This window comes from Balaenoptera borealis (assembly GCF_965194805.1).
Source record: "Balaenoptera borealis genome assembly, chromosome: 5".
Classification (NCBI taxonomy): domain Eukaryota; kingdom Metazoa; phylum Chordata; class Mammalia; order Artiodactyla; family Balaenopteridae; genus Balaenoptera; species Balaenoptera borealis.
Window position 1 is genome coordinate 76,815,952 of NC_138862.1, and position 25,969 is coordinate 76,841,920.

Consider the following 25,969-nt stretch of genomic DNA (forward strand, 5'->3'; position numbering starts at 1 on the left):
GAACTATGGGTATTACACAGTGGTACAGTTATAAATTAAATATGAGAAAAATAATAACAATCATCTTAAATATCAGAAGAACTGCAAATAAACACAGAAAAGAATTCAGAATATTTAAAAATATGTAACAGAAAACATAATATAAAATTATTGCAGACAAAAAACAAATATATCTGCAATACCAATAAATGTAAATAAGCTTATTCACTTATTCAAAGAAAAGATTTCACATTGAAGCACGAAGTAGTAATCTGAGCACATGCACATAAAAAGTGACACCTGGGGCTTCCCTGGTGGCGCAGTGGTTGAGAATCTGCCTGCCAATGCAGGGGACACGGGTTCGAGCCCTGGTCTGGGAAGATCCCACGTGCCGCGGAGCAGCTGGGCCCGTGAGCCACAACTACTGAGCCTGCGCGTCTGGAGCCTGTGCTCCGAAACAAGAGAGGCCACGACAGTGAGAGGCCCGCGCACCGCGATGAAGAGTGGCCCCCGCTTGCCACAGCTAGAGAAAGCCCTCGAACAGAAGCGAAGACCCAACACAGCCATAAATAAATAAATAAACAAATACTTAAAAAAAAAAGTGACACCTTAAAAAAAATGATTCAGAAACGTTTAAATTAAAGGGTGTGCAAAGGTATATTAAACAAATGTCAAAACAAGAAAAACATGGGTTATAATCTACATAATCAGACAGAGGTGACTTTAGGTCAAAGAGTAGGGGAGACTTTTATTAAAAATTCACAGAAGCAGGCTCCAAATGGCCACATTCCACAGCATTTTGTTCTTCAGACCACTTTATTGTTTTTCTCTTTTTGGCCATCTTAGAAATACTCTTTAGGCATCTGTCCACTTTGATGATAGCATGGGCACCTTATCGTCATTCATATCCTCGGTAATGCTGCAAAACAACCTGTCTAGGTAATAGGGAGAGTGTCTAAGTTATTGATTACTAAATTAGAGATAAAAGCTATAGAGAACAAGACTTCCTGAAGGCAAGTAAATTTTAGCACTTTCTACAGATATTTCTTAATACGTTAGCCCTGGCTGCTTCTCAAAATGTATGAAGTGGGCATAATTTTTCATTATATAGTCTCTCCCTGTGAATCTTTTCTCCCGCCCACTCTCAGTCCCTGAGGTTCAAAGATTGTTGACTGCACCAGCTACAGGATTAGGCATGTGATCCAGATGTGGCCCAACAGAGGACCCCATCCTCCTGACGACAGTGATTAGATCATGCATAGGCACATAACTCAGCCTGGACCAATGAGAACATACGGAACTTTGCTGGCCCTGTCCCAAAAGGCCTTCCCTTTCTCTTGGGGTTGCTAAACTGAAAGAACACAAGTCTAGAGATTCCAGTAAAGAGCCCAGAAGCAACTCAACATAGAGAAATCAGAATCTGAAAGACTCCTGATGACAGTACTTAAAGTACCTGAATCCAGCTATGCCTTAAAATTTTTCCTTGAACTTCCCAGTTCTATGAAAAGGGAAAAATTAGATTCCTTTTTTTGGTGGTTATTTAGGCTAGGTTTGACTATCTGTCTCTTGCAGCTCAAAAATCCTAACAGAAAAGTTTTCTTATTTAATTATAAGATATAGATACATTTTTAAGGTCTTAATCCTCTCCAGAGTATAAGTATATTATTTATTCTTTCCAATAAAATCCCCATGAAAATGGAAAGATTATATTTAAGAAAGCAGATATTCAACATATATTCCTTACTTTAATCTCAAATTCTTTGGAGCAGTTAGAAATTTTTCAATAGAAAAACAACATACTGGAGAGAAAAAAAAACAAAACAAAACACTAGGAATAATTTTTATAATCCTTATTACAAGTTATAAAGTACCATCATATGCTAACAATTTCATTCTCCTACCCCCATAACAAGTCTTTAAGGGGGACGGCGTGTTAACTGTTTTGAAAATGACCAAAAGCCAAGTTTCAAAAGTCCTAACTTATCCAAATCACAGAGCTAAGGAAGGGAACAGGAGTTGAACACAAGTATCCCAACTTGTTCTTCGTATGTCCATTCCACCACATTGACTCAGATCAGGACAAACAATATCTGACTGTTCAACTGAAGGATTTATTCTCAATTGCAACTGTTCATTTTCACTTGGGTTCTGGAAATCAAATGGATTTCCTCTTTTACGTTTGCAAATCAGTAAATCTTTCTGGTCAGTTTTTCCTCTACTGGTCCTGTTCAGAAAATCTGTGTTCACATTATACAGAGATATTGATTTTGCTCACCAAGGAATTATTTTTTAAGTATTATTTATGAAGAGTGTAGGGGAAAGCCTCTTTCGTTCATTACAGGAAAGTAAACAGTTCCTACAGAGCTGCCTGGGGCTGCCTTAAGATAATTTAATTTGACACAAAAACAATTTACAGAGTTGATGCATTTGTAAACCCTGTGAAATGGTGCTAGTTGTGATGGTGGATAAAGATGAGGAAAATGATCAAGAGGAATAAGACACGGCTCCTGTGCTGGGGAGACAATGAGTGCAGCATAGTGGGTAAGGGGACAGGGTGTGTTTCTCGGGCTTTAGAGTTGCAAACCACAAAATTCCTCCCATTTTCAGGGGAAAAAGAGTCTGCTTTGCATGTTAGGTGTCTTAAAATATACCTGAGGTGGAGACAGAGTCAGAGCTGGTTGTGTGCAAGCAAGAACAGAGTCCGGGGACTGCTTTTGCAGACCCCATTCTTAGTACCAATGGGGACACACACAGCACACAGCAGCTGTTCAGAGGCCAGACACCTTGGCCACCAGGCTTTCCTGCAAATGGCTCCCATGGGGCTAATGCTCCCTCAGGTAGCTCTCTTGTGAGGGTGTTTCTGTTTGAGAGGGTCTAGGTCACCTGCCTGTGTCCCTGCTGCAAGGAAGACAAGGAGGGCAAATATCTGGATTCTGAATTGAGAATAGGGTCACACATTTAATTGAGGGAAATTTCTCAAACATAGAAAGGATATTAAAGGGCTCCTTATATTTTCTAAGCATATACATGTGTACAAGATAGATTGGAGGAAATACAAAGGGCAGTTTCTAGCATCTTACATCTTATATCTTACATCTTCTGATGGAAGACATGGCAGAGAGACTTGGAGGTAATGATTTTGAGAAAGACTGTACTTGAAACAGAGCTTAGGCAGCAAAGGTGGACTCCTAGCGCCCTAATTATTCTAATCCTTTCACAAAATGCTTTGCTCTTCACTCCTTGGATATCTCAGATAAAGTCACTGTGCACTAAAGATTGTTTTGAAGCTTTCAAGGTGCCTTTATAGAGACAATAATACTAAAATGTAAACTGTCCCCCCCATGGTCTCAAACATCAAACTCACAGATGTCAAACTCTAAAACTGAATCCAAGTATACTGAAATAATTTGGCAAATGAATAAAACAAAACTCCAGAATGGAAGATTAACATCTCAAACTCTAATGATGAGGCAAGCAAAGCAGTTCACATTCAACTTTTTGAAGTGATCCCCAAAGAGCTGATTTATGATAGCCCTGAGCTAACATAAAGCTGGTTCTAAAGAAATCTTTCATCCTTGCTTTAAATGTATGACAAGCAGAGCATTAGAGAAACAGGCCAGACTCTACCAAAGGAGAGGCAGGTTTCATAATTATAGTGTCCTCCAGGGCATTGTATATGATACCAGGTCACAGGACAAAATCCCTGAGCAATCCTCACTAACACTCTAGCCTGTGCCTTCCCCCCAAAATGACTAACTTCCAGGTGGACTGTTCACCCAGCCAGCTCCTAGTGCATTTAAACATTTTTATATTGGGGGTTCAAAGAGACAGTAGGAAAACAGACCATACCCTTGCTTTCCGAATGTCTAACATACATCATTTACATGATAGTTTTATTATTTTTTGAAATTCACTCAGTCAAAAAGAATATTAGTTATTCTAAATGGAATACTATGTAATGATTACAATTATCTCTGTGGAAAAATGCAGGGTACTAAATATTTTCAATATATTAGTTATATTTTTGAACGCACAGAAAAAAACCAGCAAGGATATGCCAAATTTTGGCAATGATTGCATTTCAGTGTTTGAATTTTGTGGGGCATTTTTAATTTGAATTTTACTCTTTCTTTCTTTATACCTTCTTACCATCCTGGATGTTCCAAATCATCTATAAAACATACATATTACGTTAATAATCAGAAGAATAATAGCAAAGGCTTAGTTTAGGATGTCAAGGTCATGATTATTTGAGTACAATGTAAAATACATGACAATTTATTAATGTTTTGAATATATGTTATCCCCAGAAACTTGTTTTTGAAATAAAATAATTTTAATTAACTGTTTGGGAAGTTTAACTTTCTAAACTGGACTGCTTCCCTATTGAAAAAGAAACAGCAAGCATAAGAAACACTAGTTAACTTTTTTTCAAGGCCTCAAATCAACTGATACTATCATGGACATTGACTAATACTAAGAAGGGGCCTGATTTTTTTTTTTTTTTTTTGCTGCTCCACATGGCTTGTGAGATTTTAGTTCCCCCACGAGGGATTGAACCCAGGCCTTCGGCAGTGAAAGTGCCAAGTCCTAACCACTGGATCGCCAGGGAAATTCGGGCCTAATATTTTTTACTGCAACACTTAGCATCTCTAAACTACTCTATTTCTGAGCTCTTTTATTTATATATTGTCCTCTGGTCTGCATTTCTGTGGGGCTGTGTAGCTGTGGTCATTGCCCCCCTAAAGCCAGCATTGCTTTCTCTTGCCCTCACTCTCTCCTCCCTGGTAGAAGAGTGGGTGGAAAGAGCATGCATGTTGGCACCATGCAGGTTGCATTTGAATTCACATTTGAGCATTTACTAGTGTTCATGATCTAACCATTTAATCATCTGTAAAGTGGGCATGCAAACAAATAATAGTCCACAACAACCCAAATAGTAACCCAACAATAATAGTACCTAGCAAGCATTTAATGTGTTGGAAAATTGAATTAGTTGGGACACATGAAAGCAGCTTTCAAATTATAAAGCAATATGCCAATGATTTTATTCTTTTCAATTCTATATCTGTTGCTTTTAATAATAAGCTATGGCTTTAAAAACCAGATTAAACATACTAAGTATAATGAAGAGTAAAATGAAATCTAGTAAATGAGCTTTAAGTGTTGCCTGAATTAAACTAAACATACCAAGTTTCATCTGTTCTAAGACATACAGATTGTTCCACAGTTTCAATATTTCTAAAATTGGGATGTGTCCTGAACCGATGGTGTCTTGTAATTGCTGCTGCCAGATGGCATTGGGGATGTGGTCATTACCTGCCCAAGGACAAGCATCAAAAGCACCACCCTCAACCCTTGCAAAATGGTGTCTGCAGCTTGGAAAAAAGTCCAAAGTAAAGGGTGAAGCACTCTTTGAAGAAATTCTGCAACATCAGTTTTCCTAGTGGTACAGAGGATGATACTGGAAGAAATGACATGGATGTGGGTGGCAGTGAGGCCAAACAAGATCCAAAAGAGTCAGACTCTGAGTGTGGAGAAGAGTCAGGAAAATTTAATGAATTTTTTTTATGTTTTCATTTTTTAGGTATGTACAAAGAGATGTATAATTATGCAAACTTTCACAAATGACTTAAAAAGCTCTATCAATAAAAAATAAAATGCAAAGTGGTATGAAAGCATGTAGTATTATTTTTATTGACAGCATTTCTCTCTCTTAGTTGTTAAACAACAGTGGTACATCTTACAGTCAATGAATAGAATTAAATAGGGTAAATGTCCACTTGTTCATTTTTGTTTTTGTTTTTGTCCTGTTACCCTAATACTTCAGCATGCTCTCTTAGGAATAAGGACATTCTCTTATAAAATTGTGGTACTCTTATTACATCTCAGAAAATGGACAATAATTCCATAATGTCATCTAACATCCACTCTGTATTCAGCTTCTCCAAATGTCCAAAAATGTCTTTTATAGTTTTTTTTTAAACCAGCATTCAATCAAGTTTCATGCATTGCATTTGACTAAAATTTTTATTATTATTAGCACTGTGTACCAACTACTCAGTAGGGACAATTTATTTTGTTTTAAACCTGCCCCCCTTTATCTTTTAAGGCATTGGTGTTCATTTTGTTTCATCCTGTTTTTATCTTGTGGAACTTTTTTAAGGTAGGAAATAATTAGCAACCTTATCAAAAGATTTGCCCACCTGGAATCTATATTAATTTTTTTTACTCAGTTTCTTATCTTTCAGATGTAAGAATAAATAGAGGGTCATTTCTTTTTTTTTTTTTACATCCTTATTGGAGTATAATTGCTTTACAATGATGTGTTAGTTTCTGCTGTATCACAAAGTAAATCAGCTGTACGTATACATATATACCCATATCCCTGCCCTCTTGCCTCTCCCTCCCATCCTCCCTATCCCACCCCTAATAGAAGGTCATTTCTAAATTTAACTTTTGAATTGCAACAGAACTAAATTGCTCTCTGGAGAAATACATATGTACACCAGAAGTTCCAGATATCTGGAGAAGCACTGCCTTTTGAAAGTTCAATGTCATGTCCCCTGAGTGTTTTGGGTTTGGCTAATTGTGAATAACTTCCTTATTTTGATGAAATATTCTAATCTTCCTGCTGCTACTTTAAAAATAGTTCCTTTCATATTTTCTTTAGAGAGGAGTTGGTGCTTTGAATATGATGTTCACATCTTGGAAAGAATAGCATTTCTCAATGAATTAAAATATTCTTTTTCAACAAAGAACTTGCTGTACCGTTATTGTATAAAATGGTTTATTACTGGTATGGGAAAAGAAATGTACAGACTTGAGAGAAGTGTATAGACTAAAGAACAAAAAAAAAATTGAATGTTCAAAATAGTAAGACGGGAACACTGCATATTTCTTATTATGCTTTTCATTTATGTTGAAGCAACAAAATGAGATTTTGGGGAAAAATTGGATATTAAAAGCCACACGATACCCAATATAGAGTACAACGGAGATTATCAAATTTACCATGTTATTTATTTTTGACTAAACAGTTTTCTATCAAGTATCCCAGAATATTTAATTGAAATTGTCTGGCAACTCTAGTGCTGAAAGTATGTTGTATATTCCTATTTTAAGTTGTTCAGAATGAATATTTTGCCTACTTCTAGGTTTCAATAGGATTTTCCATAAGTAAGACATCTAGACAGTAGAATTCTGTATGGGTAGAGTTTTTCTGCTTATATAAACTATTCCTTGTTCAGTTGATAGTAAACAATAAGCTAACCCAGAAATGTGCAACATTGGTTTAGCATAACCTCTATTAAATTATTACATAGATTTACTATGCTAACCAGATTCAGAATGGATTAGTCTTAATTTCCAATCAGCTGATACATTAGTAAATAAGTGGACAGACTCTGTCAACAAACATTCCCTTTTCTTCTGTTTCTCCTATCCTCCCAAATTAATAATTTTTAAAAACCCAAATATATGATCTTGGGATGGAAGTTTCCTCAGTTATGCTTCTAAGACCCGTCATTACCATCTGAGCACCAGGGCATCTCAGTGGGCAAGTAAAGTCAAGGCCATTTCTATTTTTTGAGGTTCCCAGTTGCAGAATAAAGAAATGCCAAAATAAGGCTATGAAACTGATGTACGTTAAAGGTTTACATTTAACAAATTAATTATGCTTATGCTCTAGAAAATTCAGTTACTGTGTATGTGACATCTTAGAGATAACATCAAAAATATATTTTTAAGGCTCAACATTATGAGAGACCATGGACTCCACCGTCACTCTGCAACTTCTGGTCTCTCTTAAGTCCTGCCAATCACACATTCACTTTGTGAAATACGTAAACTTTTGATTCCCCTATCATCTTCAACTCCCATAAACTATTTTCAATGGGTCACTGTGGCTTTTTTGTCATATTTGTAATTAAAAATGTGCCACAATAAAGTACCAAACATTGACATCCACAGCAATAAAAAAAAATGATTGAAAAATATTTATCAATATCTTGTTCCACACAACATTTTTTAGGACAAATCATTTTATATTTTTTAGCATACCATTTCAATTTCATGGAGACCATCAGAATTCCTACGAAAACATCCACAGAAATATTGCCATTTTATTTTATTTTTTATCACAGAGGAGATTTCTCTTACTTCCCAAGATATAGGTCATCATTCAATTTCCTGCTTTACCTCATCCCTGTCCATCAATAAATAGCTGTATCTCCACTGGCTCTTATCATCTCTCTCCAGTTTCACAAGTAAGTTGATCTTATATCAAGTCAAACATAATCCTTCAAGCTGTGCCCTAAATCACATTTTCTTCCTTAGGGACCTCACAATATCTTCCTTCTTTTCTGTACTCTCAGCAACTCTCTCTACTGCTTCCTTTCTCTTCATACATAGGTACATATGAATCTCTCTCCCATTATTAAGAATTAAATGTTCAGTCTGATTTCCAGGGTCTTCTGGCCATCCTTTAATCTCCTTGATTTCCTCTGTAACCAACTACTTTAAAAGTAGTCTACATTTTCTCCTTTCCATTCTGCCCTCACCCTACTACTATGTGATTTCTATCCCTATCTCTCCAGGGAAATTTTTCTCACAAGGGTGATCAGTTATCCCATTTTTCCTAATAAAATAAACACATTTCAGCCTTGATCTTACTTAATTCCTCTGAAATATATAGAAGTCTGGACCAAACCTCTTGAAATATTCTCCTGGAAGACTTCCATGATGCAATTCTCACCTATTTTTCCATCTACATCTCTAGCCACTTAACCTCCTGCATGAATTCATTTTCTCTCAGCTGCCCCTTAAAAGACAGTGTTTCTCAGAGTTCCATCTTTGTCCTTCTTTTCCTCTTACTGTATTTGATCTCCCTGGGTGGCCCCATCTACTCTTTGGATTTCAATTAACACTGGGTTGCTAAAGCACAGATCTATTCTTCCAACCTAGGTGTTTCTCCAAAGAACCTGGCCCCAACAAATGCCTTTTGCACTTCTCTATCTACTTTTTTCAGGGGTCATCTTAGTCCCCACGGGATCACTCAGTACTTTTCATCATCTCTCCAAACCGCTTCCCTTTTCAGTCAGTGGGACCACCACCTTGCCTACTTGAGAATCCAGGAATTATGCTTGGTCCTTCCCTCTCCCCTACTCCTCACATATAATTGGTCCTCAAGCCTCTTGAGTCTACCCACAAAGGTCTCTTGGTTCTGTCAGATGCTTTTCCCTTGCACAGTTCCTGATGTTTAAAACCTTGCCATTTACATTACCTGCCTCCCTCTTCTCCCTGCCCTCAGTTTAATGACCTTCAGTATTTCTACCACAATCCTACCAGGATGATCTTTGTAAAATGAAGAACTGATCAAGCTACTTCTCATTTCCAACACTACTTAAAACCGCTCGTTGGATTCCTACAGCCTTCAAAATAAAATATCAACCCCTGAGCGTGGCCCTCCACGGTCTGGCACTGCCAATCTCTGCAGCCTCCTCACTTAACCACATTTGCTTTGCAGACTACATTTTAGTTATACTGAAATGTGTATACCAAATACTGACATTTCAATCATATTGAAATACATGCTTTGAACGAATCCCTGATAAAACATGCTCTTTCAAGCATCCACACCTCTGCACGTCATCCTTTCTTGACTCAGCTGGAGCATCACCCGGGAAACTTTGTTTGCTCTCTCCCAAGGGACTGGAGAAATTCTGCTGCTGTGTATTCTCATAGCTCATTGAACTAATCTCAGCTACAAGACTGTCTTGTTTTATGATAGTCAATGTATTTACGTGTATATTCTCTAGGCTGCAGATTCCATGTTCCTTGAGGGCGTGGATCCTATCTTCTTCATGTCTCCATTGTTCTTCTCAATGACTGGCACACACTATGTACTCCATCAATGTCAAATGAATGAATATAAGCGCTACTTACCAATACTCCTTTGTGGTTAGTCATATGATAAAATCATATGGTCTCAGTTAAACTTATAAGCATTTTACTGTATACAGATGTATAGATAGATGTATAAAACAAAAATAAATCAGGAATCTGTAAACTGATCTTTCCTACTGTAGACGTTAATATCCTCATCCATAATTTTACATGTGTGCTCACACACAAACATACATGCACAAAAGCTTCTCACTCTGCAGAAATACAAATTATTATTTTAGGGATCACTGGTAAAGAAAATGATTAACAATGCTTCTGTGAATGGGAAAGACTTATTGTAATTAGTTACATGTAACTAGAACAGGCAGATGAAAAAAGTCTAATGCAAGTAAAAAATATTCCATTGGCATTTTTGAGATTATAATTCTCTTTTTTTTTTTTTTTTAAAACATGATGATCCATTTATTTATTTATTTATTTATCGCTGTGTTGGGTCTTCATTTCTGTGCAAGGGCTTCCTCTAGTTGTGGCAAGCGGGGGCCACTCTTCATCGCGGTGCGCGGGCCTCTCACTATCGCGGCCTCTCTTGTTGCGGAGCACAGACTCCAGATGCACAGGCTCAGTAATTGTGGCTCACGGGCGCATTTGCTCTGCGGCATGTGGGATCTTCCCGGATCAGGGCTCGAACCCGTGTCCCCTGCATTGGCAGGCAGATTCTCAACCACTGCACCACCAGGGAAGCCCCCCTATGATTCTCTTTTATATAATATTCTTCTAAAGAGAAACATTACATATGGCTATCTTTAAAATATTATTTTAAATAATCAACTGCATCTCTGAGACTTCAAAGAATATTAAAAATAACAGTAAGACTCAGGGGAAAATATCTTGCATAAAAGCATATAGCTTGTAAATGAAAAAGTCATGAAATGTTGGCATTTTAAAAATTAAGTATATCTCATTCCTTTATTGGAAATGATTGGTTTAATTGAAAATATTGTAGCCTCTAGGGTCTCTTCTGTAATTTTAAAGTCTCATTTAGAGTCTTAAGACAAAAATGAAAAGAATAGTGATTCTATGTGGTACCCACTCATGATGGGACTCTTTTATGTAAGTGTGATGGTACTACAGGGACATCTGCTTCCACCATTAAACTTCTGACAAGCAGAATCTCAGGGAATACAATTTATGTGTCATTAAATCATCAGGGTCCCTGATCAGTGGAGAAATCTAAAGTTAGATAATGCCAGCCGTGGCTTAACCATTCTGAGGAGAAGGAAACTATCAGGTCACAAGAAAAAGTCCCCAGAAAAGCAAAGCTTCCCCTTTCATATCCAGCCCCACTACTAAAGGGGCTCTTTACCCTACCAGCCTGGTTATACCACATCTGCCACGCAGACGTGAGGGTAAGAGACGTTAAGAGGAGGACACAGATGTGTCTGAGGTAAGACCACTGCCATTCTCACTACGCTATAGTTCCTTTCACTGGTATTAATTCAGTGCATAGGATGCAAATGAGTTTTAGATCTCACATTTAGTTTTCTTAAAAATTAGCTATACAATGAGCAATACATGAGGCATTTTAGATAAAGTAGTATTCTTCTTTATTTCCCTGAAATGTTTCATATCCCAAGAGCAACTTGATGCTTATGTTTAAATGTGATTTTATTTAAGTATTCTTATTCATTCATGACAAGAAAAACAACTTCTACAACTTAGCTAATGTAATACACAGTTCACACATGTTTTCATTTGTGTTTCATCTGATCTCTACAGTCATGTAAGTATTTTTATTTTTTACTTTACAGAGTTGTAGTAGGCTTGGGGATATAACATTAATTTGGAAGTTCACATACATACTAACTGGTGGATCATAAAATTGATCCCACATCTTTAGACATGAAGTCCAATGTTCTTTTCACTACTTAATTCTATAATGTCCTTAAAGACATAATATTAGAGTGTAATATAGCTTTTCTTCAACAAAGTTTTTCAGAGTAAGTATATTGGGTTATAAGTATATAAGGTTTCAACTGTACTTGCTTTGTTGAGATATGCTTCCTCTCTAAGAAAAAAATTACCCAAACATTTGATTCTCTAAATAAAAAGTAGAAACCACTATTCTGTAAAGATGAAAGAAAGAAAGAAAGAAAGAAAGAAAGAAAGAAAGAAAGAAAGAAAGAAAGAAAGAAAGAAAGAAGGAAGGAAGGAGGGAAGGGAAAGAAAAGAAAAGAAAAAAAAAGGAAGGAAGGAAGGAAAGAAAGAAGAAGAGGGAGGGAGGGAGGAGGGAAGGAAGTGTAAAGGGAGGAAGGGAGGGAAAGGAAAGGGAAGGAAAAGAAACATCAGATACTTCATTTTAAAGAAAAAAAGGTACTTTAGGAGTCTAAAAGATTCCACCTTTTAAATCTTTAGCTCTTTTAACAAACTCTATATACAGCTCTTTGTATACAAATGTGTATGACTTTCTGGAGAAAAGAGTGTAAGTCTTTCATGCCTAGTAGTCTGTTGTAGTATTATCAGAGGAGTGTATCTCCTAAAATAAGGAACTGTTTGTGTAGGAGACAGAAAATAATACGGCAGAAAGTTCTAAGCGTAAGGAAGAGGCAACTGAATGAAGCAAAGGGAATCTTGGAGGGGCTTATTGACACTCATGGAATCTGAAAGATAGGTTGAATTTCCACAGGAAGGGCAAAAGAGGAGAGGACATTTCTTGCTAAGAGAAAAGTAGGAGCAAAGATATGGAAGAAAAATGTATGTTTGGGAAAATGCAGATGATTGTAACATAACAAGAACTTAGATCGTGTTTAGGGGTCTGGTGGGCTGGAGTGCTTCAGGAAGGGCAACAAGTTTATTTTCTTGTTTTGAAAGCAGTTTATGTTAGCTTCAGTAAGAATAATAACGCCAGAGTCTCTGACCTGAAAAAGATAGTTTGTTTTCCCTTCTTTAATTTACAGAGGAGAAACGTGAGCCCTAAACCTGGTTTCCAGCTCTGCACTTTCTCTTAGTTCTTATTTATAAAGGACAAGCCTCAGATCTACTCCATTATAGAAAGGCTCAGTTAGTGCTTGTTACACTATGTATGCTTCCTGCCTCACTCTCATAAACCACTTGGCAATTTTTCCCACCAAAGAAATCAAATATTTTCCCCTAGGTATATAGACAGAGCAGACCTCAAAGCATATTTGCCTTTTGGATAGTGTAGATCCTAATTATAACTCTTTGGAATGAGCTAACATCCCAATCTAGCCCATGCGCATTTCTTTTTGAGTTCCTTTTTCTCATCCATCCACTTAAAACATTTCCAGTTCATACAATTCAAGAAAACTGGGTTAATTGAAGTCACATGTGTTGAGAGTAAATTTATTTCAGCTTTTTCATTACTATCTCAGTCCAGCACTAAAATCTTTAAGAAAGAATTGACTATCGTGTGGAACTAATTTTAGAAACTTAAGGTTCATCAGTTAGATGAGCTCTAAAGTCCTTTTCTAAAAATGCTATTATTTTATGTTCTCAAATTCTTTTTCTTTAGAGGAAATAAACTTTCATATACTTCAGTTATTTTTAAATTGCTTTAACATGTTTGAAATTGTCCTAGGTTATTAGATACCGTGAAGTTGCACCATATATAGGGATTAATTAAGTTCTCAGATCAGCACAGAAGGTGAAAATCCCATATTCCAAATTACCCTATATGAGTATATATGTATGTATAAATATGTATGTGTAAAATATACTATGGTAATTTAAAATACTGCTTATCAACGATACAGAGAGACAGACAGAAATCCATGAATTACAGAATGACAAACATATAGAGTTGAAAATTAGAAATCTAAAATGCTATTTGATGAAAACTTCCTTATATATTTAAGTACAGGACCCTGAAGTGATGGTAGTATATTAATAAGGAAAAAGTATGCTAAGAAATTACTCTCTTTGTATTAAAAATTACTGTGACTATGTTGATTAGTTATCAGTTTGCTCACGCCTCCACATTCATTCTATACTCTGAGATGCTGGGGCTCAAAATACACCAACTCTGTTTCCCAGATTCCCATGCTGGTTGGCTGTCTGTGACCTCCCACCAACAGGCAGCACTCTGAGAGCAAACCTGGAAAGTAGGAGGAGGGGACAAAGAATTTCCTTTCAGCCTAGGCCCCTACCACTGTAGCTGCTGTAGCAATGACACTTGACCAAGCCTGCAGCTTCTTTCTGCTTCTCCAAACCAGCCACAATGTGTCCCTTATCTTCACTGTTTCCTCTTTATCCCAGGCTCTTCCTATAGCTATTACTGTAGGCCACAGTGTTTCCTTTTTGCTCTTTCAACTCTTTAACTACTGTGTAGTGATATCCCAAATCAAATCTATTTTATTTTCAATGACTAATGCAGTTTTCATTTTCCCATCAGGATTCCAACTGATGCTATAAAGGATTTCCAATTGAATGCCAGTCTGTCAACGCTTTACCATCTCCTACAATGACCATAGATGGGTATGATGAGAAGATTGGCCAAAAATGGAAAAAAGAAAAAAAACAGTCAATGACAGCATACTGCCCTTGGGAGCCGAACAGAAACAAACATGTGCTGAATCCAGTGAGCAAAAGATGTATTCTCCTCCGAAGTTACCCCAGTCAAAACAAAATTCCCTACATATCAATCACTGAGAAAAGAGGAAGTAAAAGGAGAACTGTTTTGTAAGAGAGCTTTCCACTAGAAACTGGGTCACAAAAGGGAGGGGAGGTGGTTTGAGGAACATTTTTATCTTCACTTCAAGAGTTTCAGCATTATTTTATGCTTTTCAGATTCAAAAATGGCCTCATTCATAAAAGTTTTATGAGTAATTTAGGTATTTTCTGCAAAGCAATACAGAATATACAATGAGTTTTTGAGTTCAGGGGTTTTCTCTGTTAGCAACTAATTTCTGATTCCTCTCAAAAGGCACCCCAGAAATTTTGTTGTCTTTCAGCTATCACACTCTCATTTAGTGAAGAATTAAATGAAACCTGAAACCATCATTTTAATGTAATCTTGGGGGTAAAGGTAATGTTATTTTAAATGTTAAATATTTTAGTTCAAGAAAACAGCACAGCACTTAAATGTCTTTTAGAATGAAGACAATAAATAGCGCTAGTAGGCCACCCATTAAGATATACTTGAGACATAATTTTATGGCTACAGCCAAATTATATGTGAATCATGGTAGAGCTGTTCTAAGGATTTCAGTAAGTTACATTGATACCCCACTGACTGCTGTCAGCAGAAATAACATATAACCTATTGAAAGTAACCAAGGACCTTCAAGACCTCTGAAATAGAGAGACATGTGTGGCCCACAGGTGTTAAGAGCCAGCTGGGCTTTCCTACTCATCTGTGACTATTCCGGCAGAACAGTTAGTTCATTATATTGATGTTTCTAGAGACAGACTATCCTAGCAAGATAGTTTTGTCCTTGGTCATTTCTGTCTTTTAAAATTAAAAGAGTGCCATTTCATATTTTTAGAATGTACAAATTCTTTCATATCTCTTAACTAATCTGATCCTCGCCGAAGTATCACTCTGACTTGACAAATGAAAAACATGAATGTTCCTGGAGGGGGGGGCCTTAGGCCTGATCACACAATGTGGAGTCGGGAGCCAAGACTAAGAGTCATAATCATCACAGAGCTGGGGAACGTGGTTCTCAGTACTCTCAAACAGAGAGGATATACTCGGGGTTTAACTTTCATTTTTTTCAAAGGAAAAAATAAATGTTTCATTTCAGACCTGTTTCAGAGGTATCGGAGGATGAATTATTTCACCCAGACCCAAGCAAGATTTTATCCTGTATTCACAAGGAAATAAAAACAAATTATGGAGTGACAAAGCATTCCGTTGGAGCTAAAGTCTTTCTTTCATAAAGGAAAGTCCAAAGAATAAAAACTTTGGTCTAACACAACCTAGAACTGTCCTTGAATGACTCTTGTGCATAACAATATAAAAGATGTTGATGGCACTCTACAAGCTAGAAAGCACCTATATGCGTCTAAGGAATAAACTATAGCAGATGAGAGTTTCCAAAACCTCAGCATAGTCTAGAGCAATGGTTCTCTGTGGTCCCTGGACCAGTAACATCAACATCACTGGGGAATTTGTGAGAAGAGCAAATTCTTGGGCCCCACTGAATCATAAACTCTGGTGATGGAACCCAGAAATCTGCCTTTTACAAATGCCTCCAGATAATTCTGATGCATGCTGAAGTTTCAGAACTTTAGGTCTAATGGAATAATTAAATTTAAGGTCAAATTTGAACTTGTAAGTGTCCACTGTGTCATCTAGGGTAAATAATCCAATTTTTCATGGCCTAAATTTATTCTCTGGCAAAATGAAAAAAAACACCTTCTTACTGTATTATTTTAGAATTTGAAATAATCATAATAGCCAGTGCTCTCATGCTGAAAACTCAGCCCAGAAATATCCTAATAAAGAAGAGAATCAAATAACCATTCCACAAGGAAGTTACTAGTAAAATAAAATTCCATGGACACCTGCTTCACCTTGAGCAATGCTTGGGCCATAAAAATTTAAAAACCACAGAGGTTGCCAAAAGACTCCACACGGCAAAGACCATTCTGCAAGAATGCTGAGCATGGTGTGTGCACTGAGGCAGAACTCATTTCTCATCCATATTGCATTACTCCTTTGAAAAGTGGATGTACAAGATTTCAGACCATAAATAATTTACCTAAATACCCACAGATCTTCTGAGTATTAGGGCTGTCCTTTTAAATAGGCCAAAAACTGTGAAAATTTGCCAGAGAAAGACAGCTTATCCCCAGCAGCAAAATCTGTTCTTTAGTGAGAGCCAGGGCCAGTAATGGAATGGCTGGCATACCAGGACTAATCTTATCCCTGGAGATGGGAGATTTTCTCATTCTCTTCCCACTGAATCTGGAGGGCCTCAGAACCTCACTGTGGGTCTTCCCAATTGCTTCCAGAACAGATTGAGTCTAGCTAGTGTCTAGCTTCAGAAATCTAACTTCCTAGAACCTCATGCACACAATTCCAATGGGTCTCCCTGATCACACAGGGTTGAGCTGGGCCCTGGGAACCTCCAGGAATCTTTTTCCTGATGCTCTCATGAGGCAATCCCCCCCACCCCCTCCCCAGGGAGAACATGGCCCTAAAGGCCACTGGGAGTATTGGAATCCAAGATGAAGATCTCGAAGATTCTCCCCCGTCTTCTGGAGCAAGCAGGGACTGTCACTTGACCTCTCAGCTCAGAGCAAATGCCAGCCGTCATTAGCCAGCATTCCTATCGAGGTTCTCGATGATGCTTATTGGAAATCTATCAGAGCTGACTGTGAAGGTCTCAAAGTCACACCAGGAGCCACAAGTCAACTCTGGTGGAGTTGATGCCATCAAGAACTTGGCTTAAACCTGCAATTAGAGATTGCGTTCTGACGACATCCAGAGAACCTCAGTTCTGAGACCTCTGGAAACTTATCCTAGGCTTGGACAGTTAATATTACTGGACTAGAGAAGCTTCTACGTGAACTTGACCAGATTCTTGGGGAATGTTGGCTTTATGTGAAGAGACACGATATGACTGAATATCTCAGCCTCAGGAGCCAGGTGTTAGAGGTTTTTACTACCAAAAACAAAACAAAATAACAAAAACAACAAAATAAACACAGGCTAATCCAAGTGTTTAGGGGCCCAGCTGCCAGGGAAGTCTGACAGTTACTAAAAAACCTCATTCTCCTTGCAGTGGGACACCCATGCAAGAAACATCTCTGCAAGTCACAGAAACTCCTTAATAGTAGGAATGGCCTTCACTTAGTAAGACCCAAATGTCCTCTAAGAATCAGGGACTCTGGTAAGCCATTCTGTAGTCCATTTCACAGGTTATTACATTGGGGTCAGATTTAGCATTAGCTGATAGTGTTATTTCCTTAACAAATGTCCCTGAAGCCAACTATTTCTTAAATAAAACTCATGAGTAATATATGTTTGCTATAGTAATTTAAAAGAAAATATAGTCATTTATAGAATAAAATTTTCTTCCTTTCTTCCATTCTTTCTGCAACAATCTGGTATATATTTATTCATACTCTTTCATATATATATATATATATATATATATATATATATATAATACATACATACATGGACATATGTATTTGACTGTTGGTTAAATCTTTCTTGTGACACTAACACTAGAACTATACCCATAGCCTATCCAAGATAAATGGTAAGCAGCCTGAGGTGTATGTACTTGGCCAAGCACCTGCACATTATCATCAAGACGCTTTTTCAAGTAAAAAATAAATGATATTGATGAGATACTGCAGTACCAGACAGTGGTACAATTAGCAAGGTATTCAAATCCAGGGCTGATGGCTTCCAAGAGCTCAGCTCTGTCTCTGTGATCACACATGTCCTGAGCGTGTAGTGATTTGGGGATACTGCAAGCTCTGCCTAATAGTCAGAAGACCCCACTCTGTTGGTGTCGTGCATGATTTGTTGTTGCTTTTCATTTATCCTGTCATAGAGTGAAATAAACTTGGTGCTGAGTAAAGCCTATTCCTGCTCTCATATCAGTTCAAACCTAAGATCAACACCACTGATCAGGCAGAGTGGGCACTGCAGTCTTAATTTGCATCTCTCTGATTACCATTAAGTTCCCGTCCGCATTTCTTCTCCAGACTATCTGTTGGTATTTTTAAAACTTTTTCTATGGGTTGTTGTGTTTTTCTAATTAAGTTGTTAGGAAACTTTTTTATATTAGGTGTGGTAACCCTTTCTCAATAAGTGTTAGATTGTTTCTCCCAGATGATTGTTTGTTTTGTGACTTTGTTTTAAACAGGGCCTTTGTTTTTGTTTTAAAGAGGGCCTTTGGCCGTGCATAAGTTTTTATTTGTATGTGATTAAATCTGTCCTCTTGTTGTTATTTGGGGCTTCTGGATTCCTAAGATTTACACAAATAGTATCCTTTATTTTCTTCTCACAGTTGCGTTTTATTTTCTTCTCACAGCCGTGTTTTAAATTTATTACATAATTTATTTGATCTTTTTAAATTTAGACTACAATGCACCATGTACCACCGTATACTGTATACCAATCTCGATTTCCTTCAAAGGAAAGTCAGTTGTCCCATTACCATTTATTAAATGATCTACCTTGTTTTTCCCCTTGAATTGAAATGCAGCCTACTCAGATACTAAGAAAATATATATTTACATTTATACTTAATTCTGTTTCTACTCTCTATGCTGATGTACTGATGTATTTGCCTATTCCTGTTTTTCTTCTTAAATCATACCAGCATTATAGTAAGTTTTAAATCTGATATGTAGGTCTTCATTATTATTTGTCAAAGCCTTCTTCAGTTTCTGCTGAGTATAAGATAGGCTACAGGAATGTATTGGGCAACATGGAAATATAGCCAATATTTTGTAATAACTGTAAATGGAGTGTAACGTTTAAAAATTGCATAATTTTTTTAATTGAAAAATAATGCAAAGTATCTTCTTTAGTGTCTATTAGCTAATGATAAAGCTCTTACACGGGGTTTGCAATAATGTAATTTTGAGCAAGTCATGGTCCTACACAAATGTAATTTTGAGTAGGTCACAGTCCTTCTCTGGAACACATTTAGGAAATTAGGTGAGTAGTTCTCAGTGTGTCCCATGGCAGTTCATGTACTTACTCTCCAGTTTTCTGTTCTTTTTCCTTGGTGTTCCTGAAGATTTCTTACTTCAAGCTCAGTTGTGTGCTTTCAGTAGGATATCAATTACTTCTCATCCGGCATCCCAGGTAGTTGTGTGTGTGTGTGTGTGTGTGTGTGTGTGTGTTGTGGAGGTGGGGCTCTGGTCGTATAGTCTGCCATACAGGTAAATAAAACAGAAGTCCTCACATCTCTATGTCTCAAGGAATTTGTCTCTGAAATAAGGGAGTTGAACCAGATTTTGCTCCTCAATGTGCTCCCTAGAGCAGAAGCCTGGACACTCCTGGGGACAATACTAGAAAGGCAGAACATAAGTCCTCACCTCAGACCTGCATTTTTAATTGGAGTCATAGGGCTGGTTTGCATATTTGAGTCTGAGAAGCACTGAACTAAGTGTTCTCTTATATCCCTGCAACTCTAGCCATACAGAAGTCAGTAATTAAACTATAATCCTGGTTTCCCTGATTTTTTCCTACATGTCAGACTGAATTAAGTCTGGGAACCTGCTCCAAATTTTAAGACCTTCTCTAAAGAGTTAGTAACAGGGAGGGAGAAAGCAGTAATCAGGTTTACTTGGAATTTTCCCAGTTCGTGGTGAATAGAGCTGTCATTGTCCTGGTAGCTTGAATGAGTACATGTCCTCTTTGATTTCTTCAGTGATCTCTTGGTTATTAAATAGTGTATTATTTAGCCTCCATGTATTTGTATTTTTTACAGTTTTTTTTCCTATAATTGATATCTAGTCTCATAGTGTTGCAGTCAGAAAAGATGCTTGATATGATTTCAATTTTCTTAAATTTACCAAGGTTTGGTTTGTGACCCAAGATATGATCTATCCTGGAGAATGTTCCATGAGCACTTGAGAAGAAAGTGTGATCTGCTGTTTTTGGATGGAATGTCCCATAAATGTCAATTAAGTCCATCTTGTTTAATGTATCATTTAAAGCTTGTGTTTCTTTATTTATTTTCATTTTGGATGATCTGTCCATTGGTGAAAGTGGGGTGTTAAAGTTCCCTAATATTATTGTGTTACTGTTGATTTCCCATTTTATGGCTGTCAGCATTTGCCTTATGTTTTGAGGTTCTCCTATGTTGGGTGTATAAATATTTACAATTGTTATATCTTCTTCTTGGATTGATCCCTTAATCATTATGTAGTGTACTTCTTTGTCTGTTGTAATAGTCTTTATTTTAAAGTCTATTTTGTCTGATATGAGAATTGCTATTCCAGCTTTCTTTTGATTTCCATTTGCATGGAATAACTTTTTCCATCCCCTCACTTTCAGTCTGTATGTGTCCCTAGGTCTGATGTGGTTCTCTTGTAGACAGCGTATATACGGGTCTTGTTTTTGTATCCATTCAGCCAGTCTATGTCTTTTGGTTGCAGCACTTAATCCATTTACATTTAAGGTAATTATCAATATGTGTGTTCCTCTTACCATTTTCTTAATTGTTTTGGATTTGTTTTTGTAGGTCTTGTCCTTCTCTTGTGTTTCCTGCCTAGAGAAGTTCCGTTAGCATTTGTTGTAAAGTTGGTTTGATAGTGCTGAATTCTCTTAATGTTTGCTTGTCTATAAAGGTTTTAATTTCTCCATTGAATCTGAATGAGATCCTTGCTGGGGAGAGTAATCTTGGTTATAGGGTTTTCCCTTTCATCACTTTAAATATATCCTGCCACTCCCTTCTGGCTTACAGAGTTTCTGCTGAAAGCTCAGTTGTTAACCTTATGGGGTTTCCCTTGTATGTTAATTGTTGCTTTTCCCTTGCTGCTTTTAATATTTTTTCTTTGTATTTAATTTTTGATAGTTTGATTAATATGTGTCTTGGTGTGTTTCTCCTTGGATTTATCCTGTATGGGACTCTCTGTGCTTCCGGGACTTGACTGACTATTTGCTTTCCCATGTTAGGGAAGTTTTCAACTATCATGTCTTCAAATATTTTCTCAGTCCCTTTCTTTTGCTCTTCTTCTTCTGGGACCCCTATAATTCGATGGTTGGTGCATTTAATGTTGTCCCAGAGGTCTCTGAGACTGTCCTCAATTCTTTTCATTCTTTTTACTTTATTCTGCTCTGTGGTAGCTGTTTCCACTATTTCATCTTCCAGGTCACTTATCCATTCTTCTGCCTCAGTTATTCTGCTATTGATTCCTTCTAGGGAATTTTTAATTTCATTTATTGTGGTGTTCATCATTGTTTGTTTGCTCTTTAGTTCTTCTAGGTCCTTGTGAAACATCTCTTGTTTTCTCCATTCTATTTCCAAGATTTTGGATCATCTTTACTATCATTGCTCTGAATTCTTTTTCAGGTAGACTGCCTATTTCCTCTTCATTTGTTTGGTATGGTGGGTTTTACCTTGCTCCTTCTTCTGCTATGTATTTCTCTGTCTCCTCATTTTGCTTAACTTACTGTGTTTGGGATCTCTGGTTCGCACTCTGCAGGTTTGTAGTTCCCAATGTTTTTGGTGTCTGCTCCCAGTGGGTAAGGTTGGTTCAGTGGTTTGTGTAGGCTTCCTGGTGGAGGGGACTGGTGCCTGTGTTCTGATGAATGAGGCTGGATCTTGTCTTTCTTGTGGGCAGGACTGCATTGGGTGGTGTGTTTTGGGGTGCCTGTGAACTTATTATGATTTTAGGCAGCCTCTCTGCTAATGGGTGGGTTTGTGTTCCTGTCTTGCTTGTTGTTTGACATAGGGTGTCCAGCACTGTAGCTTGCTGGTCATTGAGTGGAGCTGGGTCTTAGCGTTGAGATGGGGATCTCAGGGAGAGCTTTCGCCATTTGCTATTATGTGGGGCCGGGAGGTCTCTGTTGGACCAATGTCCTAAACATGGCTCTCACACCTCAGAGACTTAGGCCTGACACCTGTCCAGAGCACCAAGACCCTGTCAGCCACACAGCTCAGAAGAAAAGGGAGAAAAAAAAAGAAAGAAAGAAAGAAAGAAAGAAAGAAAGAAAGAAAGAAAGAAAATAATAATAAATAAAATAAAATAAAGTTATTAAAATATAAAAAAAATTATTAAAAATTAAAAATAGAAAAGTAATAAAACAATAGAGAAAGAAAGAAGAGAGCAACCAAACCAAAAAACAAATCCACCAATGATAACAAGTGCTAAAAACTATACTAAAAAAAAATAAAAACAGACAGTCCGAACCCTAGGAGAAACGGCAAAAGCAAAGCTATACAGACAAAATCACATAAAGAAGTATACACATACACACTCATAAGAAGAGAAAAAAGAAAAAAAAAATATATATATATAAAATAAAAAAAGGAAGAGAGCAACCAAATCAATAAACAAATCTACCAATGATAATAAGCTCTAAATACTAAACTAAGATAAACATAAAACCAGAAACAAATTAGATGCAGAAAGCAATCCCCAAGTCTACAGTTGCTCCCAAAGTCCACCACCTCAATTTTGGGGTGATTCGTTGTCTATTCAGGTATTCCACAGATGCAGGGTACATCAAGTTGATTGTGGAGATTTAATCCACTGTTTCTGAGGCTGCTGGGAGAAATTTCCCTTTCTCTTCTTTGTTCATATAGCTCCTGGGGTTCAGCTTTGGATTTGGCCCTGCCTCTGTGTGCAGGTCGCCTGAGGGTGTCTTTTGGGAAGTCTGAGGTCTTCTGCCAGCATTCAGTAGGTGTTCTGTAGGAGTTGTTCCACGTGTAGATGTAGTTTTGATGTATTTGTGGGGAGGAAGGTGATCTCCACGTCTTACTCTTCTGCCATCTTGAAGGTGTCTCCTCAATAATTTAATTAAATTTTAAATGTTTTTCTACTAACTGATTGACAGTTATTTTCTGGAAGAGATGAGAAATTACTGCTAAGCTTGCTGCTGAACAATATGGCAGAAGTTTTCTATGGCATTTGAAGGCTTTAGACGCCTTCTCTCTCAACTTCGAAAATGTAAAGTCAGCTGGAAGAAGACAAGGTGGCTCCGAGCCATAGAAGCAGAGGTGGGCAGGAGGAGAAATCTTGCTGCCCTGATTGTTCATTAAATAAAAATGTAACTAAACTTATCCCTTCAATAGAAACAGTATCTAGGGCCTTTGTTTCTTTAGATTTTCTCCTGTGCCTGCCTTGGCACTTTTTAGCGCCTTTGCCAAGTGGGTTCAAGACAAGTGTACATATACTTATCCAAATGACTCAGTTTGTCCTTGTTTAGTTTGTCCTTGTTTCCGTTAAAATTCAAGTGTTAAAATAGGTGAAAACTATTGGTTAAAGTATGAGAAAGAACAAGAGATGTTTTCGATTTTTTTCCATGTCAACAAGTAAGAAAAACCAAATACAATGGAAACCATTGTATTTCTGATTTCAGCAAGGTTAAAACAGGCACTAATGTTTTGCAAATTAAGATGCAAAATAAATTTGTTACTTGTAATCTTAATTCCTAAACAAGATGGAATAAAATCTAATGAAGAATTTGCAAGTATAATAATTCTATTGTTTTCTCATTTTAACAAATAAAACAGCCATTTGAATAAATTAAGAAAAAATAGACAAGCAAAAGGAAAAATATATTAAAATCACCCATAAATCTCACTGCTAAGGAATGACTATCCTTCACATTTATAAGCTTATTGTTTCAGTCTGTTTTCTATTCTAAAATATATGTGTACGCATAGCTTATATAACTTTGATCATAGTATGCCTATTGTTTTATAAGCCTTCATTTCATTAAAAAATAAATCATGAAAATATTTTACAGATTAAGCTTTTATAATGTAAATGTAATAGCAACAGGATGATCTACATGACCATCTGTCCAATTTTTTCTTTTTTTCATTTTGAAATTTTAGACTCACAGAATAGTTGCAATAATAGTACTGTACAAAGAAATCCTAAAATCCTTTCACCTAATTTCCCTAAATATTATTTTACTCCACTTGTTTATCTGTGTGTATGTCTCTCTCACTCTTTCTGTGTGTGTGTATGTGTGTGTATGTTTGTGAATTATACTCTTTTTTCTGAACCATTTAAGAGTAAGCTGCAGACAGGGTGATACCCCTTTACCTCTGAGCACTAGGGTGTAACTTTCTAAAATGAAGGACATTATCTTACATAAACAGAGTACCATGATTAAAAGCAGGAAATTAACACTGATATGATACTTCTGATATACAGACTTTATTCAAATTTCTCCAGTTGTCCCTTAAAATCTTTTATAGAATAGGAATTTTCTTTTTCTTATCTGGGACCAATCAAGGATCCCATATTGTGTTAGTGAATTGGGTAAGAACCAGATCAGGGTGAACATTAAGATGTAGGCCTATTCAGAGAAAGACAAATATCCTATGATATCACTTATATGTGGAATCTTAAAAAAAATGATACAAATGAACTTATTTACAAAATAGAAACAGACTTACAGACACAGAAAACAGACTTATGGTTACAAAAGGGGTAAGGGGTGGGGGAGGGATAAACTGAGAATTTAGGATTAACAGATACACACTGCTGTATATAAAACAGATAAACAACAAGGACCTACTGTATAGCACAGGGAACTATACTCAATATCTTGTAATAACATGTAATGGAAAAGAAACTGAAAAAGACACATACATATATACACATATATATACACATACATATGTGTGTGTGTATGACTGAATCACTTTTCTGTACACCTGAAACATTGTAAACCAACTCTATTTCAATTAAAAAAATAAATAAATAAATATTTTTCAAAAAGATGAAGATCTATTAAGAAGTTTTTACTTAATCTTATAAAAATTGGGGGTTTTAAGGAGGAGGGAAGATTCTGAGATTGTTTCGTTTTGTTTTTTAAAAGGCATTTCTGTTGGTGAAATATTACAGAAAATGGTTTTACAGAAAAAGGCACTTTAATAAATTCCTGGAATCATGAGAGGAAAGAGGACAAGGTGGAGACTGTATGGATGAAGAGGAGGAAAAATAAGAGATGGACCAAAATCCAGTGTGCAAAGGTAAGCGCCACTCCTACACTCCACAATAGGAATAAAACAGTTTAAGTTTGTGATGCCAGACCTTCTCTTATCACTGGTATGAAAATTCACACATAAGAAACAGGACAAGAAATGTTCCCTGCTTTTAACCTATGCTTGCAAAGGATGTTTTAAGATCGAGTCTGCAATGAACATTGTAGCACATGACTCTTTTTGAATTATGGTTTTCTCAGCTGCATCGCATGGGGAGATCAGCTCGGTGCTTTGTGACCACCTAGAGGGGTGGGATAGGGATGGTGGGAGGGAGATGCAAGAGGGAGGGGATATGGGGATATATGTATACATATAGGTGATTCACTTTGTTATACAGCAGAAATTAACACAACACTGTAAAGCAATTATACTTCAATAAAGATGTTAAAAAAAAAAAAAAAAGAACGAGTTTGTAATGG

At 36.9% G+C, this 25,969-nt stretch overlaps 1 protein-coding gene across 4 annotated transcripts in view; it reads right to left on the reverse strand.

Annotated features, from left to right (window-relative positions):
• CCDC50 (coiled-coil domain containing 50) overlaps positions 1 to 25,969 on the reverse strand; it is a 146,482-nt gene that overhangs the window by 37,395 nt on the left and 83,118 nt on the right. The window contains exon 12 of one of the 4 annotated variants that reach the window (XM_082393274.1): positions 702 to 914. The exons of 2 other annotated variants lie outside the window; for them this stretch is intronic. In XM_082393274.1, coding sequence (XP_082249400.1) covers positions 835 to 914 — 80 coding nt within the window. In that variant the 3' untranslated portion in view covers positions 702 to 834. Of the gene's footprint in view, positions 1 to 701; positions 915 to 25,969 lie in introns of those variants that run through there. One more of the 4 variants, XM_082393264.1, reaches the window with a different exon arrangement.